At 31.3% G+C, this 17,512-nt stretch overlaps 1 protein-coding gene and 2 long non-coding RNA genes across 3 annotated transcripts in view; 1 reads left to right on the forward strand and 2 right to left on the reverse strand.

The window, feature by feature from the left end:
- Positions 1-9,278: 9,278 nt before the first annotated feature.
- On the forward strand, positions 9,279-9,795 carry LOC116012437. The gene is made up of 2 exons (XR_004097142.1): positions 9,279-9,312; positions 9,463-9,795. It is a non-coding gene; the product is annotated as an uncharacterized LOC116012437 (long non-coding RNA).
- Positions 9,796-9,977: 182 nt separating this feature from the next.
- Positions 9,978-13,660, reverse strand: LOC116012257 (proline transporter 2). Its single transcript, XM_031251758.1, has 7 exons — positions 13,200-13,660; positions 11,929-12,153; positions 11,703-11,797; positions 11,291-11,480; positions 10,965-11,089; positions 10,639-10,854; positions 9,978-10,530 (listed from the first exon to the last, which is right to left on the reverse strand). The coding sequence occupies exons 1-7, from the start codon at positions 13,582-13,584 to the stop codon at positions 10,153-10,155; spliced, it is 1,614 nt and encodes a 537-aa protein (XP_031107618.1). The 5' UTR covers positions 13,585-13,660; the 3' UTR covers positions 9,978-10,152.
- A 2,239-nt stretch (positions 13,661-15,899) lies between these two features.
- Positions 15,900-17,512, reverse strand: part of LOC116014089 — a 3,831-nt gene continuing 2,218 nt past the window's right edge. Inside the window, exon 2 of the long non-coding RNA XR_004097340.1 lies at positions 15,900-16,222. This is a non-coding gene — a long non-coding RNA (uncharacterized LOC116014089). The remainder of the gene's footprint in view (positions 16,223-17,512) is intronic.

A 17,512-nucleotide genomic window follows, 5' to 3' on the forward strand; every position in this document is an offset into this window, starting at 1 on the left:
AAAAAATAAGAACTCAAATTTTACAACGATATCTGAAATTTGAAATATATAAACTCTTTTATTGTTGTGTTTTAACAAGGATTTTTTAAAGGATGTGCATATATATATGATAAGATTATAATAACGATCATGTAGCAACAAATACTGAACGAAAAGATTATAAAATGAAATTATATTACAATTATAATATTACGTGTCTTAATTGTTAGACTATGTTGCTATATTTTATTTTTTGTATTTAGACCCTGTTTCTTTTGTGAATTGCATCTTTTCCCTTTTTTTATATTGGTGATACAAAAAGATGAGAAATATAATATGAACAGCATTTATATTACGGCTAAATCTCCTCAGCATCACAAACTAAATGTAAAAAGCATTTATTATTCCGGCAAGCACTAAAATCTCAAAACGTCGCCCTTTTTACACAACGATATAACGGCAGCATTTTTCTCTTGTTCTTGGGCGGGAACTTTTCACCAATGATTTTGCTTTATTATAGTTAAGATTAATTATATATTATTACTAGTATTTTTGCCGTGCGTTGCACGGAATGGATTTATAATATTTAAAGAATATTTGGATCAATATACAATTATATATAATTAAACATCGAATATTATATACACGCAATTGATGAAATTGATTGGATCGATTATGTTTTCTGATTTTTCCTTTGAATTAGAACAAATAATTGTCCAATTACCCGGGCGTGGATAAATTTTTTTTATTATATATTGAGATAATAAAAATAAAGATGAAATTATAAAAAATTCTAATATTGAACGTGTACATTTATTTGATTATAAGATTAGTACAAAAATATTACTCAATTAATTGAATAATATATGACTTGTTTGTCTAAAATTATCTTAAAAAGATCTATAAGTAATATGACTTATATAATTATATTATTACTAAAATAAATATGAGAAAATGAGAAATAAATTAATTGTAATTATATAATAATAATGCCTAATAATTATTATGATAATTAAGTTAAGCATTGGTCGTTGAATTTATTTTTAAATAATTACAATTAATTTATTTCTCATTTTCTCATATTTATTTTAGTAATAATATAATTATATAAGTCATTATGACTTATATAATTATATTATTACTAAAATAAATATGAGAAAATGAGAAATAAATTAATTGTAATTATTATAAAAATAAATTCAACGACCAATGCTTAACTTAATTATCATAATAATTATTAGGCAATTATTATTAGTCAATTACACTAATATATGTGTAATTGTACTTTTATACTTTAAGTATATTCATTTTCCCCATACTGCATTTAGTTTTATCTTCATCCTCCATATTTGAATGAATTAATTTTGATTATTATAAAAATATAACAACCCATGTTCAATTAATTTTTTTAAAGTTTAAATAACTTAGAGTTTTCAAAAGGAAAGTATAATTAACTATTAAAGTTTTTAAATAATTTTCAGTCAATTAGTAATATCCTTTTCTTTTCCCGATAAATGATTTTACTTTTATTAATAGTGTTGATACGTGAGTATACATATTATCAATTTATAGATATTAGTTAATTTCTATTTTACATTTTCTTAACAAATAAGCTTTATTAATTATTTGACCAACAAAATATTTCATTAATTGACTACAAAAGTTTAGGCGGGGAATGAAATAGGAGGATTTTACTTTTATATATAGTATAGAATATAGATTACGATCTTTTTATATTTTAAATCAATTAGTAATATCATTTTTCTCGGAATAATGGTCAAATAAACCACTGAACTACACACAAAACTGCAATTAGGCCATCGAACTCAAAAAGAATGCAATTGGATTCCTGAACTATGTAAACTCATGCAATTAAGTACAAATTGACATGTTTTCAAAAAAAAAAGTCCAAATTGACCTGTTTACCTACAATTGTGATGACATGGTGGTTACTAATTTTAAAATAAACTTTTTAAATAATTTTAATTAAAATAATTAAATAATAATAATAATACTAAAATTTATAATAAAAAAAATAGACGTCTCCGGCAGTTCTTCTATTTTTTAAATTTTTTTTTAATTATTATTGCCGATTGTTATGTGTAAATTAATATCAGGCAACCTTATCTAGGAAAAATGAAAAGAATTACGTAGTAATATTTACCTAATTTTCGTTCCATTTTTAATTGATGATGTAGAATATTATTATTGAAATATTTCCGTTCCTTTTTTAATTTATCTTTAATATTGTTTATAATATGCCTTTATTATTTATGATGTAGAATGTTTTCTTTTTATAATTAAATTGCAATGATATGACCATTTCCTTTTTCATTTTAGTTAATTATGGATATTTTTTTATTTACAGTCAATTATTAATATTCATTTCCTTTTATATATTCAATCAATTAGTAACATCAAATTCATTTTTAGTCGATTTTTTTTCCAGTTAATTAGTCAATTAGAATAATAGATCCACTAGTATTTTTACCTAATTTCTGTTCTATTTTTAATTAATGATGTAGAATATTATTATTGAAATATTTTTATTCTATTTTTAATTTACCTTTACTATTGTTTAAAATTTAAAATATGCCTTTATTATTCTTATGTTGTTATATATAGTATAGATTAATATTATGCTAATTATGACGTCCATGTATTATGAATAAGTATGGTAATTAAGGAGTATATATTATAATTAAAAAATAATGTATATTTTAATTTCGTTTAATTATGGACGTAATATGTGTATGTTTAATTTTCTTTAATTTTATCCGTAATATATATGTGTATGTTTAATTTTCTTTAATTATGTCTGTAATATGTGTACCATTAATTTCTTTAATTGATTAGATAAAATTACGGCAAGTATAAAAAAACCGTTTAATAAAAGTATAATGTTTGAACTAATTTNTTATGACTTATATAATTATATTATTACTAAAATAAATATGAGAAAATGAGAAATAAATTAATTGTAATTATTATAAAAATAAATTCAACGACCAATGCTTAACTTAATTATCATAATAATTATTAGGCAATTATTATTAGTCAATTACACTAATATATGTGTAATTGTACTTTTATACTTTAAGTATATTCATTTTCCCCATACTGCATTTAGTTTTATCTTCATCCTCCATATTTGAATGAATTAATTTTGATTATTATAAAAATATAACAACCCATGTTCAATTAATTTTTTTAAAGTTTAAATAACTTAGAGTTTTCAAAAGGAAAGTATAATTAACTATTAAAGTTTTTAAATAATTTTCAGTCAATTAGTAATATCCTTTTCTTTTCCCGATAAATGATTTTACTTTTATTAATAGTGTTGATACGTGAGTATACATATTATCAATTTATAGATATTAGTTAATTTCTATTTTACATTTTCTTAACAAATAAGCTTTATTAATTATTTGACCAACAAAATATTTCATTAATTGACTACAAAAGTTTAGGCGGGGAATGAAATAGGAGGATTTTACTTTTATATATAGTATAGAATATAGATTACGATCTTTTTATATTTTAAATCAATTAGTAATATCATTTTTCTCGGAATAATGGTCAAATAAACCACTGAACTACACACAAAACTGCAATTAGGCCATCGAACTCAAAAAGAATGCAATTGGATTCCTGAACTATGTAAACTCATGCAATTAAGTACAAATTGACATGTTTTCAAAAAAAAAAGTCCAAATTGACCTGTTTACCTACAATTGTGATGACATGGTGGTTACTAATTTTAAAATAAACTTTTTAAATAATTTTAATTAAAATAATTAAATAATAATAATAATACTAAAATTTATAATAAAAAAAATAGACGTCTCCGGCAGTTCTTCTATTTTTTAAATTTTTTTTTAATTATTATTGCCGATTGTTATGTGTAAATTAATATCAGGCAACCTTATCTAGGAAAAATGAAAAGAATTACGTAGTAATATTTACCTAATTTTCGTTCCATTTTTAATTGATGATGTAGAATATTATTATTGAAATATTTCCGTTCCTTTTTTAATTTATCTTTAATATTGTTTATAATATGCCTTTATTATTTATGATGTAGAATGTTTTCTTTTTATAATTAAATTGCAATGATATGACCATTTCCTTTTTCATTTTAGTTAATTATGGATATTTTTTTATTTACAGTCAATTATTAATATTCATTTCCTTTTATATATTCAATCAATTAGTAACATCAAATTCATTTTTAGTCGATTTTTTTTCCAGTTAATTAGTCAATTAGAATAATAGATCCACTAGTATTTTTACCTAATTTCTGTTCTATTTTTAATTAATGATGTAGAATATTATTATTGAAATATTTTTATTCTATTTTTAATTTACCTTTACTATTGTTTAAAATTTAAAATATGCCTTTATTATTCTTATGTTGTTATATATAGTATAGATTAATATTATGCTAATTATGACGTCCATGTATTATGAATAAGTATGGTAATTAAGGAGTATATATTATAATTAAAAAATAATGTATATTTTAATTTCGTTTAATTATGGACGTAATATGTGTATGTTTAATTTTCTTTAATTTTATCCGTAATATATATGTGTATGTTTAATTTTCTTTAATTATGTCTGTAATATGTGTACCATTAATTTCTTTAATTGATTAGATAAAATTACGGCAAGTATAAAAAAACCGTTTAATAAAAGTATAATGTTTGAACTAATTTNACTAAAAATTAAATCATACCGCATACCATAACAATTCTACGTGTGTTAAAGTTTGATCTTCGACTTCGTAGAATTACAGATTATAGATCTCTAACTAATAGTGAGAGCACAGATATTGGTACGTTGTGAGAGAAGAGTCATTTCTCATCATTATATAGTGGATGATAAACATAATATGAAAGATTTTTCAAAAGGAAAGTATAATTAATTTTAATTTTATGTAAATATAGATGATTGACATGTAAAAGTTTTACTACAATATTATATAATTTTTTCATTCTAATATAGTTAATTACATGTCAATTATATAAATATATATAGATATATAGATATAGGTATAGATTATCATATCACTAATCACCAATCACCAATTAATTAATTAATATCAATATCAATCTATATAAATATAAATATTAATATATAACAATATTACCATATCACTAATCACCAATCACCAATTAATTATTCTTTTTTAAAATAATCACCAATTAATTAATTAATATTAGTATATATTAATATATTATATATTAATATATTAACATTAAGAATAATACCATATACCATATTATCAATTATCAATTATATATCACCAATCACCCATCACCCATTAATATTAATAATATTACCATATTATCATATTATCATTATCATATATTACCATAATAATATTATAGGATGGATAATTAATAAAATAATAAAATAATAAATAAATAAAATAAATGATTTTACCAAAATACCCCTAAGTTTTGGGGGGAAAATTTGGGAGGAGGAAATTGTTTTTATATATAGTATAGATTATGCTAAATATGACATCTATGTAATCTGAATAATTGTGGTAATTAAGGAGTATATATTATTCGTAATAAAATAATATGTATATGTTTACTTTTGGATGTAATATGTTGTATGTTTAATTTCGTTTAATTATTGACGTAATATGTGTATGTTTATTTTCTTTAATTATGTCCATAATATGTGTACCATTAATTTTCTTAATTGATTAGATAAAATCTATATTACGTCAAGTAAGTAACCATTAGCATATTTTTATAAGGCTCGAACACACCCCTTTCATATGGGGGTGCAACCGGGTGCCACTACTAGACCACAATGTCTTGGCTTACATATAGTTGTATAAATCTAATAATCTGTGAATTAGAGCAATAATATGTGAATTGGAATAATTATCATAATATTGTTTTTAATTTCCTATAATTATGGATGTAATATGTGTATTATCAATTTTCTTAACTGATTATATAAAATTTATAATACAAAAAGTATGAATTTCTTAATTGACATAATTTTTAAAAATTTTATTCAAAATTAATCAAAGGAAGTGCACAGATCATTCATATTATTTGAAGAAAAATAAAATAAAATCATTGTAAGAAAGAAATTCTCTATGTTTAAACAGAACCCATCTAGGCCATGTAATCCATGAGTGTAAGTGTCTAGCGAAGAGCTTTGACTCTATCACGTTTACTTTTATCGATAGGTCAGCGAACCAGATTGCTTACACCTTAGCCAAGGTGACTGGCTCTAAGTCTGACGCTAAAACTTGGGAATTTATTCCTCCGGACAGTATTCGTCCCTTCTTTCCTATTTCAGGTTAATAATAAGCTTTTCCTTTGTTTTGTCCAAAAAAAAAAGAAGTTACCATAATAAATTTAGATGTTAAATACGTTTGTTAATGACCACGTATTATTTAGATGGTAAATAGTATATGGTAATTACATATATAGATTAACATAATAAACGGATTAACATATATATAGATCAATATTATAAAAGGGGATGAAATAGGTAAAATATATTAGAAAAAACATCAATTAATTAAAATATAATAGGGGAATTATATTAAAAAATTCATTAGCTAAAAATGAATCTACAGTCGTAAGAACGCTCCCGGTGATTGTGAACAACTCCATTTGGTGGTGATCATCCCAGAAGTGTAATTCAGGATGATTAACTCTAATTTACTTATCGTATGAATCCATTTGAACCCTTCACAATCAAACGTTCATACGTAAAAACAAACTCCCCACCCCGCTAGGTCAAAAACTCATCATCCGTAATCAGAACCAACGCCGAACAAACAGTGTATTGAAACTCAAAAATGTGTTGTAATTGTATTTCTACCAAACAAGACAAAATTAACATAAGCAATAGCCTACCTAAAACAACACATATCACACTAATCACTCTGTTGAGAAATACAACAAAGTTGATGCCTGAAGCTACAATATTATTCAGGAAAATCCAAAATAAATGGCAGATGATACAGATGAAAAAAAACACATAAACTGATGAACCAATGGCGAACGCGGCGATTCCGCCTGAAACATGGACAGGGCCTCCATCAGCAAATCCTTCGACAAGGAGTCTATGAAGATCAGCTTCGATTCACAGTGGCGGAGTATAATCAATAACATGCGAGCATCCAAACGGAGATTGATAGAGTTGAGCACGGCTCCCGCCACGGGCACAACGAAGTTCATCTCGTACATGGCCAGAATATTGGGCGCCATCACAGACACGATCCACCACGTATAAGCCGAAGTTTATCTTGCACTCTCTCAACCCCAAGGGACACGATCGACGACTCCAGGCAGAGGCAACACCGGTGAGTCTCAGACCACGTGTAAGCCGTGGCGTTATAGAGGACATATCAGAAGTATAATCGCCATGGATGGTAGCCGTTCTCTCCAAGAAGTTCAGTGGAGTCCACCAGCAAGAATTCACACAAAACCAAAACCATTGGAGCATATATAGTATGTAATATAATAATAATTGATTGCTAATTTTATGAAAATATATATGATAACTAATAAAATTAATGATTTTACGAAAATAACTTTGAGTATGGTTTTACTAAAATAACCTTTATTTTGAGAGGGAAAAATTGGCCAAGCACTTCTATTATTATATAGAATATATATATATATATATATATATATGTAGAAATAAAATTTGAATTGCGTAATCAATTTATCGGCCAAATTCACGATGAACCATTACGCTAAGTATTGAAGACAAATCAACCACCTTATTAAGTGATATATTAGTAGCAAAAATAATTTTTGAGAGATTAAAATAACCGCTTCACTCATAATTTAAACCACATGTGAATGTTTACAATTTACATACTAAATGCTTATAATTCAAAATGTGAATATTCAATGTAAATGGGCACGAGTCCACTTTGAAAGGTGGATCCGATTCCATCACAAAACTATTGATATATAACTCAATGATTAAATTTAATGTATAAAATGAAGTACAAAAGTTGCAATTTCCCAAAAAAAATAAAAAAATGAAAAATAGCTTCATCGGCGATTGCTCTTCTTCTCGGGTCGCCTGAGCAAAGCTCTCAAAGTAAGCAATAACAGAGAAAGGGGTTTTGGTTATCAACTTGTAGTGATTCGATTGGGCCCGTGCGAACTCGACTGCGTCGATTCATCGCTCTTAGATCAGTGGCTCCACCCAATTTTACTTGGTACGCCTGTAGATCAGATTCAATCCTTCAATTTCTGGATTTTTATTCATTTTCACCGCTTCTTCGTGCCTTTTTGTTACTGATTTTGCTGTTAGTTCTGTTTCGAACCTATTCAGCTCCGTTTCTGATCCTCTTTTAGCATTTTAGGATCTTTGTTTTTCTCGGCGCGCTGCTTCGCTTCGTTCTATGTGAAGAAAAAACTTGAATCTTTAGGTCCTATGTAATGAAAAACAAAAATTGAATCTGTAGATCCTCCTCCCTTTGTTTTGATTTTAATAAATTTGTGTGTAATGGCTATAACCGGGTTACCGATAGACATTGAAAATTAGGGTTCTTTATGGAACTGTTTCGAAATTGAATGAATGTATCTACTTAGATGCTACCTGTTGATAGTAGGCCAGTTTGGTAAAGCTTATGATTATGGAATGTGAGTAATGCATGAGCTCTTCTGACTTGGTTATGGACACTTAGCTTAAATAAGCTAGGTGGTAGTGCAATTCATAAATCATAATGTTTGCTGAACAGTTCCCTTAACTGCTTTTGCAAAATTTATGTTTTAGAAAATCATTTTCTTGGTCAAACCTGCTGGGATAAACAAAAATTGAAGTGAAGCTCCTAAAATATGAGTTATTAGGAGGATTTGATATAATGGAGTAATGGAGCCTTATGATCACTTATGGTTGTAACTTGTATAAAATTTCTAAACTAGAAATCTTGACATTTTTGAAAATAAAGAAGTGCGGTGGTGTTATTCTTCTTTGTTTTATGAAATTCCCAAATCCCAAGAAGCTATTAGGAATTTTAACATCATGTGCAAACGTGTTTTGATAATGAATTGTCAAATGAAGCAGGAAATGGGTCTATGGACACTGCTGGAGGGATGTCTGCTTCTTGCCAATGCATTGGCAATACTAAATGAAGACCGTTTTCTTGCTCCTAGAGGCTGGAGCTTCCAGGAATATTCGGGCATTAAGAGAAATTCATTCAAGGGGCAGATTCTCGGTCTTATTTATGCAACCCAGTACTTGAGAGTTCCTCTCTTGCTTCTCAACATTCTTTGCATTGTTGTAAAGCTTGTATCTGGATAACCAACCTTTAGGTCAGTTGATATCAAGGTACTTGCTTTATTGGATAACGCTTGTATCTGTATAATCATCTTCAATCTTGTATCCGGTGTTATTTTTTTGTCTCGCCTGGGGAATTATTGACTATTCCAATCTTCCTGATTATTGAATAATGTGCCCTTTGTTGCCATATGACAGCAGACATTCAAGTTTATTGATGGAACGGAATTCTTCCAACTCCTCCTCCAGGAAATGCAGAAATAGAAGAACGTTTTGTCCATGATAACAACGATCCTGTTAGAGTTTCTTTCTCTCTTCTTGATGTATTACTTCTAGATTTGTAAGTTGTGCCAGGATGAAACAATTTTCTGAGGTTGCTGTATTATACATTGTTAAGACATTAATTAGTTTCCAATTGTTTAAATACTTCTGCTCTTTTCATATTCAGACTTGAGCTTTCTTGGAACTAAGCTTGTATTTTATGCTGGGATGGTTCTTCCTGTTCAATACACAATTTGTTAACTTCCTGTGCCATTTTATGAGTCATGAAAATACACTAGAACATTCAGGGGTGTTTGGTTCATGGAATATGAATTTTCCATAATATGACACTTTAGTATTACATTCCAGAAGTGTTTGGTAATCTGATATTCTCGGTAATCTGATATTTTCTAAGGTAATCTGACATTCTGTGAACCGAAATTCCAAAGGAGACATTGCCTTCAAAAAAGCAAAATTGTATTGTATTGTATTGCAATGAATGTGTTAAGAGGACAGTTACAACTTACAACAAGTGATGAATTATATAATGTGAGTGGAGATCTGATGCCAAACATCATTAATCAAAACCTTAAAATGGACACTAAAGGCATCAGTCTCCACTCAAGAAAATCATAAATCAGCAAATACACTGTAAGTTTTAGAGTCTAATGCAATAAGATGTATGGCTGCAACAAGCATGACAACACAGAAGCAACTAAACAAACCAACATTTAACCAGTGCCACCTCTTCTGTAAGGAAGACAGCTTGCCTTCTTCAGCCACAAGGTACATGTGGTTCGAGACTACAAACGTGAGTGGGAGGACGCTTAAAGCGCTAGCAAGGCTCATGAAATCTCCGAGGAAAGGAAGCAGAGCAGACACGAAGGCGGTTAGAGCTATATACCCACCTCTAAGCGCTGTCCTGAATGCCAGGTTGCGAGGAACCAGAACGCTTCCTTCAATTTCAAACTTTGAATCAAAAAACTCGTATGTTGGAGATGCAAATATCTGCACGGGGAGTATATGCCCGAGTGAGTACCGATAGGATCATAGGAAGATCAGTATAAACAAACTAGTGTATATTGAACACAGAAAACAGATAGAGGCGATAATTACATGCATAGATATGATTGCTTGTAAGAAAGCAAACATGTTAGAGACGGCCTTTATCCAAGTCGGACCATGGACATTACTGAGCAAATAGGACGATGAGCTAGACCCATAAGCCCAATACCCCACGAAAGTAACAGCAAACATGGGCAGAACGCCTAAAGTAAACTGAAAGTAGAGAGCCTTCATCATGTTCTTTACAGCAGGCGGTCTCACTGTAGCCTGTCACAACTCACAACGAGAACTTATGTAACTGTGAGCGTTAAGTGCAAGTAAAGACGAGTGATTGACCACATTGCTGTCCATCAGATGGGATAAAACGAGAGCTTTACCTGTATCTCTGGAATCATTCCTGAATTAAAAACCAAAAGAACATTTCCAACTCCACAAATAATAGTAAAAGCCTTGCTTGCTGTTGTTCCAGGAATGGCGTAGTCCCTAGGAGGAGAGTTGATACCTATAAGATAAAAGACGGGGTAAAAGATAAGTTCCTCAGACCAACAACTAAAGGTAAAACGAGAATAAGCAAATTCGCAAGCACATTGATGATTAGATGTTCAACACGTTTTCCTCAAAGATTAGAAGAACAGATCAAAGGAATTTTGAAGAACTCCCATATTTCTAATATCATCAGCCGTTAAGGAAAATAGATATATACCATCTTTAAGTGACAAAATAAACGTTGCACACATATAGACCACACTAAGGAGCGTTGAAACCCATAGCCATGCCCTCATCGCTGACAAATTAGGTATTCCAATGGAAAAAAGGGCGCATCCCACTCCAGCTATTGCAATGAAGTGTGGAAGCTTCATTTGATGGTCGTCACTAAATAGAACATAAAAGGCCTGGAGGATGAGCAAACGAGAGAATGTCATCAGAACATACATTTAGGCAAGGCGACCTACAAATTCATGGGCTCAGAGGAGTCATAAGAATTGATATCCATGTTTCCAAAAGCTTACAAATAGTGAATACATGAAAAGTGCCTTTCTAGTTCTTGTTTTACTTATCATACTTCGAGTGGTGGGGTGCTTGGTGTGAAGGAGTAAGAGCAGATATATTGTTACCTTTAAAGCATGGCCACCCAAAATGAGATATCCAACATTTACCAAAAACAGATTTGTATATTGCAATCCCCAAATAACTGAATAAGCAGTCTTACCTGCAACACCAAAGGCCCAATTCAACTCAATTAAGTTCATCTAAATAACTTGAACTAAACCAAGCAATGAAGGGGGCACAAACATTCATCCATTAGGATTTTCTTTGTTTTTTTTTTTTTTTGTTTCATACCATAAATAAATCCTGCAAGGTCTCTATATCTGTTATGCCTCTTTCCCCCAAATTCATGAAGCTTAGCTAATAGACAACTTGTATATAACGAGATAGCATTTGCTAGGACAAAACCTACCACGCCACCAATCCAACCGAGAGGAACCATGACTGTGCCAGCAAATCCTAGAGCATAAGCACTGTTGAGACCAGTGGTGAGAACAATTCCAGCCTGAAGCCATGAATCTGCATTTTTTTTGCAAGACACTAAAACAGGTGAAATGACCATAGGGAACAAGAACTCATTGCCATTTAGGCCAATAATACTCTTACAATAATGACACATGTGACCTTTTTACTACCCAAAAAACTAGAGAAGAAATATACTTTCAGCTGGAACAAGACAATTTAAACACTTGCCCACAAAAGGCGAAATTCCCTCACCCCAAGGTCCCCACACTCTAGTTTGATAGTGAAGGGGTAAATAACTCAACCGCCCATTAGGTGGGAGAACCAATATATGGTCCCCATAAGAAACCCATCATATTGGGTGTAACTCTCACATTGCGACTATTAGGACTGCTTGTGCGGGCAAGACAATTTAAACACTTGACCACAAAAGGTGAAATTCCCTCACCCCAAGTCCCCCACACCCCGGTTTGATAGTGAAGAGGTAAATCATGATAACTCAACAGCCCATTCGGTGGGAAAATCAATGTATAGTGCTCACAAGGAATCCATCATATTGGATGTAACTCTCACATTGTGACTGTTAGGACTTATCCTATATACTTGCTTACAATCTACCAACCATAAACAAATTGAGCTACCTATGCGGGCAAGACAATTTAAACAATTGCAGGTACTGCTGGAAGTCCATTGGAGTGGGCATGAGGGCTCAGAATCTCAGATGAGATGATAACAAAATTTTGGGGAAAATCAGAAAATGTCACACCTAAAAGACTAAAAAAAGGCCCTCATAGTAATTATCCACATGGAACAAGGAACCTGAACTATCCACTAATCAATTGTTCTAGCACTGCATATTATTATGACATAAAAATTGAATCTTTATATCCAAACTGATTCAAAACAATAAACTGTTAAGCATATGTTCTTAGTTGATATGAAACACATGCTTTCAATTTAGTATCAGAACTCTATTTCAAATGTCATAAGTTTGAATCTCTACTTATACGTGAGAGGACATGTTGAACATATAATATATAAACATAAATGTGCAATCTGACAAGAAGAATGTTGATGAAAACAAGAAGAGAAAGAAAGAGGACCTTGGCCATCCTGGTGAGAACTGCCAGATTTTTCCACATCCATCTGGTCAACATTAAAGCTATGGATATTCCCAGAAAGACTCTCCCCAACGCCGCCGCCATGGTAGACCAGCATTCCATCACTCTCCAATAGCAACATGCTCTCTTCCTCCCCCTCCTCCGCCACCGCCGCCGGCGGCGGCTCCGCCTCTATCTTGGTCAACTCCATCTCAACCATAGCCTCCCTCGGAATCAAGATCCAATCTCCGAGCTTACAAAGAAAGTCAAATTCAGCGTGGCTGAGCGGCAGAGAAGTCAGATGAGCATTGTGTGAAGCGCGTGGATCCACCAAACGCCCAACTCTCTTGGGCCCGTTCCTTTGCTGCTTATATGCTTCCCATTTCATCAACCGTAGCCTAACGACATTTCCATTTACAGTGAATCTTTATTTTTTTTTTTTTAAAGTTTAACTCTTTTCACCATTTCCAGTTACTTTGTCTGCTTAAAAACGACACCCAAAAATATAGTAAAATTTTTAGAAAGAAAAGAAAGAATGGATGCCTTGCCTTCACGTTTAGAGTTAGACGACTTTATCAAAGTCCAAGAAAAGATTAAATTAAGCAATTTTATGGTTTCAGCGTCGCTGTCTCGTACAATCAACCCAGAGATGATTTGCTGCAAAAGTCTTATTATTCGATAATGACGTCGTACACGTACTGTCCTGTCTGGCTCTTAATTTTCTGCGAAAATGAGAGGGTAGTTTCGTAATTTTACTTTGTGTAGTGGATTACGGCCCAAAATGAACGGGCTTTTTCTTCAATGGGTAATACCCAATAACAGTTAGTGCGTTTTGTAAGCCCATCATAGATAATATAAAAGCCCGCTCATAGTATGATAAATTATGGGCTTTTGAAACAAATCATTTGGGTATTACTATATAAGTTCATGATGATTTCCCCATGAAATTGCGGGGGGCAAATTATTGCATGGACCATGGTCCACACGTGTGGACCAAAAATAAAAAGTACATTATTTTTGTACTGTAGATACATTATTTGATAGTATATATCAAATAATGTACCTTCAGTACAAAAATAATGTACCCTAAAATAATGTACCTACAGTATAAAAATAATGTACCTTCAGTACAAAAATAATGTACTTTTTATTTTTGGTCTGACCATGGTCCATGCAATAATGATTGATTGTAGGGAGCTAAGGGGCAAATTATTGGGCAAATTATGCTGTGGACCTGGGTCCAAAACTACGTCGTTTTTTTTTTTTTTTTTTTTTTTTTNTTTTTTTTTTTTTTTTTTTTTTTTTTAAATTAGTAAACATATTGCTGAATATAGAGTTGTCCAAAAATGTGTGAATGTAGAGGTTTCAAAGTGTGAATGTAGAGTATAGAAATCGTGAATGTAGATTTATGATTGTGTGAATGTAGAGTTGCCTAGAAATGTGTGAATGTGGAAGTTTCAAATTGTGAATATGGAGTATAGAAATCGTGAATGTAGAGTTATGCATGTGTGAATCTGTAATAGAGTTAATAAGTTCTAGCAACTTGTAACCCTGTAATGTGTGAATGTCGAGTTCTCAAGTTGTGAATATGGAGTATAGGATCTGTGAATATAGAGTTTTGAATGTGTGAATGCATAACACTGGTAATATAGTTACTAAACATATAATCCTGTAATGTGTGAATGTCGAGTTTACAAAGTGTGAATGTAGAGTATAGTGTATGTGGATGTAGACCCAGGTCCACCTTGGACCTGGGTCCACGGCATAACAACCCAAATTATTGTGTGGACCGCAGTTTAAAATGACGTCATAGACACAATGATCGTCTTCTTTACGGAGAGACGATCTTGGACTCCATCTCTGTGATGGACCACCGTTCGCTAGTCACTTTGTTGTTTGAAATTTTGCCGGAATCTCGCTAGTAGGTTGTTGGAATCCAATGACTTGTAATAGCAGGTCATTAACTAATTTTTGGGTTTCATTACATCAAAATAAATTGTTGATGGGTGTAATTTGCACCATTAAAAAATTTATGGGTTAATTGACTTTCAGCTAAAGTTTGAGAGCCTATTTGATCCTTTACCATATTTTCTATGTCATCTTTCATCTACTCATTCATGAATTGGTTTACGTGTTTGCCAAATTATAAAGAATAATTGATTTTTTTCCCAAAGGTATCCCTCCTGCCGACAGCCAGAAGATTAACATTCGTCCCAATGGTCAGCACACTAAGTGGTAGGGGACTGGCCAAATGATTTTCTCCATTTACATGAGTAAGGATTGAAGAATAATTGATATCCTTTTACAGATTAAAGATAACATAAAAGACCACTACATATGAAACTAACGGCTTTAGAGGTGGGATCTTATGGGCTTTTAGGATTACTCCGCCGAAGCTGGTATCACTTAAGTGTATTTTTATTTTAAAGTCTCTCGTAAATTGATTAATAACAACATGACATATTTGATGATAAAAAAATTGGCAAACCTAATAAATATACATGCAATAAGATGCCTTTGCACTATTAAAGATGGAAATGATTGATAGAGTCAGGTGTTAGAGTGTTGAAATTATTTGACATCCCAACCAAATTAACAAAAGAGATTCTAGACAGTAGACAATGGTGTTGATGAGATCAAAAGTTGAACAAAAACAGTGAAACATGAAAGGGACTTGAGATAATTATTATAGTACTCATGACATGCAATTAACATTAATTATTACTATTACTATTATTTATCTCTCCCTTCATTAGGGAAACATATAGAAGAGGTAGGGCAAGCCTTAGAATCCTACTTTAATGATCTTCAACAGATCCACCATGATCTCAAAAATTGCTACTTGCACTAGCCCCTCTTGCACCTTGCACCAAGATCTCAACTGCACAACATGCTACCTCAATTAAACTCAGGGTCGACCAACCTCAACATCACAAGATGCTTTCAATGAGATTCGCAGGGATTTAGATTTGTGGACGACCAACCTCAACTTCACAGTATACTTGCAATGGGATTCACAATGTGACCTGTTCTGATACAAATTGTCAGATCAAACACTTACCACTCTGCCAAGAACTATATATAGTAGTGAAGGTGCGCACCCTTAAAAGCAAGATGCTGAATTCTGCTCTTTAAGTCACCGCTCAACAATTCAATATAAATGTTAAAACTTTGTGAATTGTATACAATACTAAAAATATTGATATTCATCAATACTATAGCCTTTTCCATATTTATATGTGTAGGGTTTGGAGGTACAATGAGAGTGGGGTTCAAAGAGTTTGAAAAATAAAAATAAAAATTGGGGCAGGTGAAGGATGTTTATGGGATCCATGCATAGGGCCACAAGTGCCTTCTGGAGTTGAAAAATCATAATTACTAGGGTTTTTCTTGGCAGTTTTATGTGTCCTTGATTCCTCTGTGAACATTTGTGTAGTCCAAGAGGGAGACACTTGGCCTACATTTTTCCCATTTCAAGACAATTTATACAATTCAATGTCCAAAATTCTTGCCCCTGACACTACACCCCTCATACATACATACCTCTATCCACTTCTGTTCTCCCACTTAGATTTTTTATTAACAATGTTTTACCTACCTAGCTAGCTTTAAAATAACCCACAATGTTTCAAAAATTAAAAATAAAAATTCACCATTGTGATCAAATATATACCTGCAGAGAAAAGTAGGTTAAATGCTAAATGTTAAAGAAAATATGTATAGGTGATGAATGGGTTGATGAGCCATGTGATGAGATTGTCCATATTTGGAGTGGTGAGGTTGTTGAGATTTGGAGTCATGTGTTAAAAGGCCATAAAAGAGAGAGTTAGTGTTAGAAGTCGAAACTCTTTTTTTACTTTACAGCATTCCGTTGAAAATAATCAGATATATACGATTAAGAATTTAAAAGTATGTATATACATCAATTCTATCTTAGATGAGACCTCATTGAAACACAGACATAATATATATATATATATATATATATATATATATATAAAAGGTCATGTTCAGGTGTGGCCGTGCGGTCGTGCGGTTTACACCACTCAATGTTACGAAATACACCATTCAATGTTAAGAAACACACCACACAAATATGCACTGTGGTGTGTTTCTTAACATTGGTGTGTTTCATTGTGTTTCATTGTGGTGTGTTTTTTAACATTGAGTGGTGTATTTCGTAACATTGAGTGGTGTGTGACCGCACGGCCGCACGGGAGAGCACGGCCGCATTTGAACCAAAATATATATATATATATATATATATATATATATATATATATATATATATATATATATATATATATATATATATA

The sequence above is a fragment of the Ipomoea triloba genome, chromosome 3 (genome assembly GCF_003576645.1).
Source record: "Ipomoea triloba cultivar NCNSP0323 chromosome 3, ASM357664v1".
In the NCBI taxonomy this organism is placed as follows: Eukaryota; Viridiplantae; Streptophyta; class Magnoliopsida; order Solanales; family Convolvulaceae; genus Ipomoea; species Ipomoea triloba.

Excerpts from the sequence above, each read along its gene's own strand:
- LOC116012257 (XM_031251758.1), bottom strand. The coding sequence starts at position 13,584 with ATGAAATGGGAAGCATATAAGCAGCAAAGGAACGGGCCCAAGAGAGTT. Across the intron at positions 11,090-11,290 it reads TATTTTGTCACTTAAAGATG|GTATCAACTCTCCTCCTAGG; the intron begins GTATATATCTAT and ends TTTATCTTATAG. Across the intron at positions 10,531-10,638 it reads AAGCAATCATATCTATGCAT|ATATTTGCATCTCCAACATA; the intron begins GTAATTATCGCC and ends CTCCCCGTGCAG.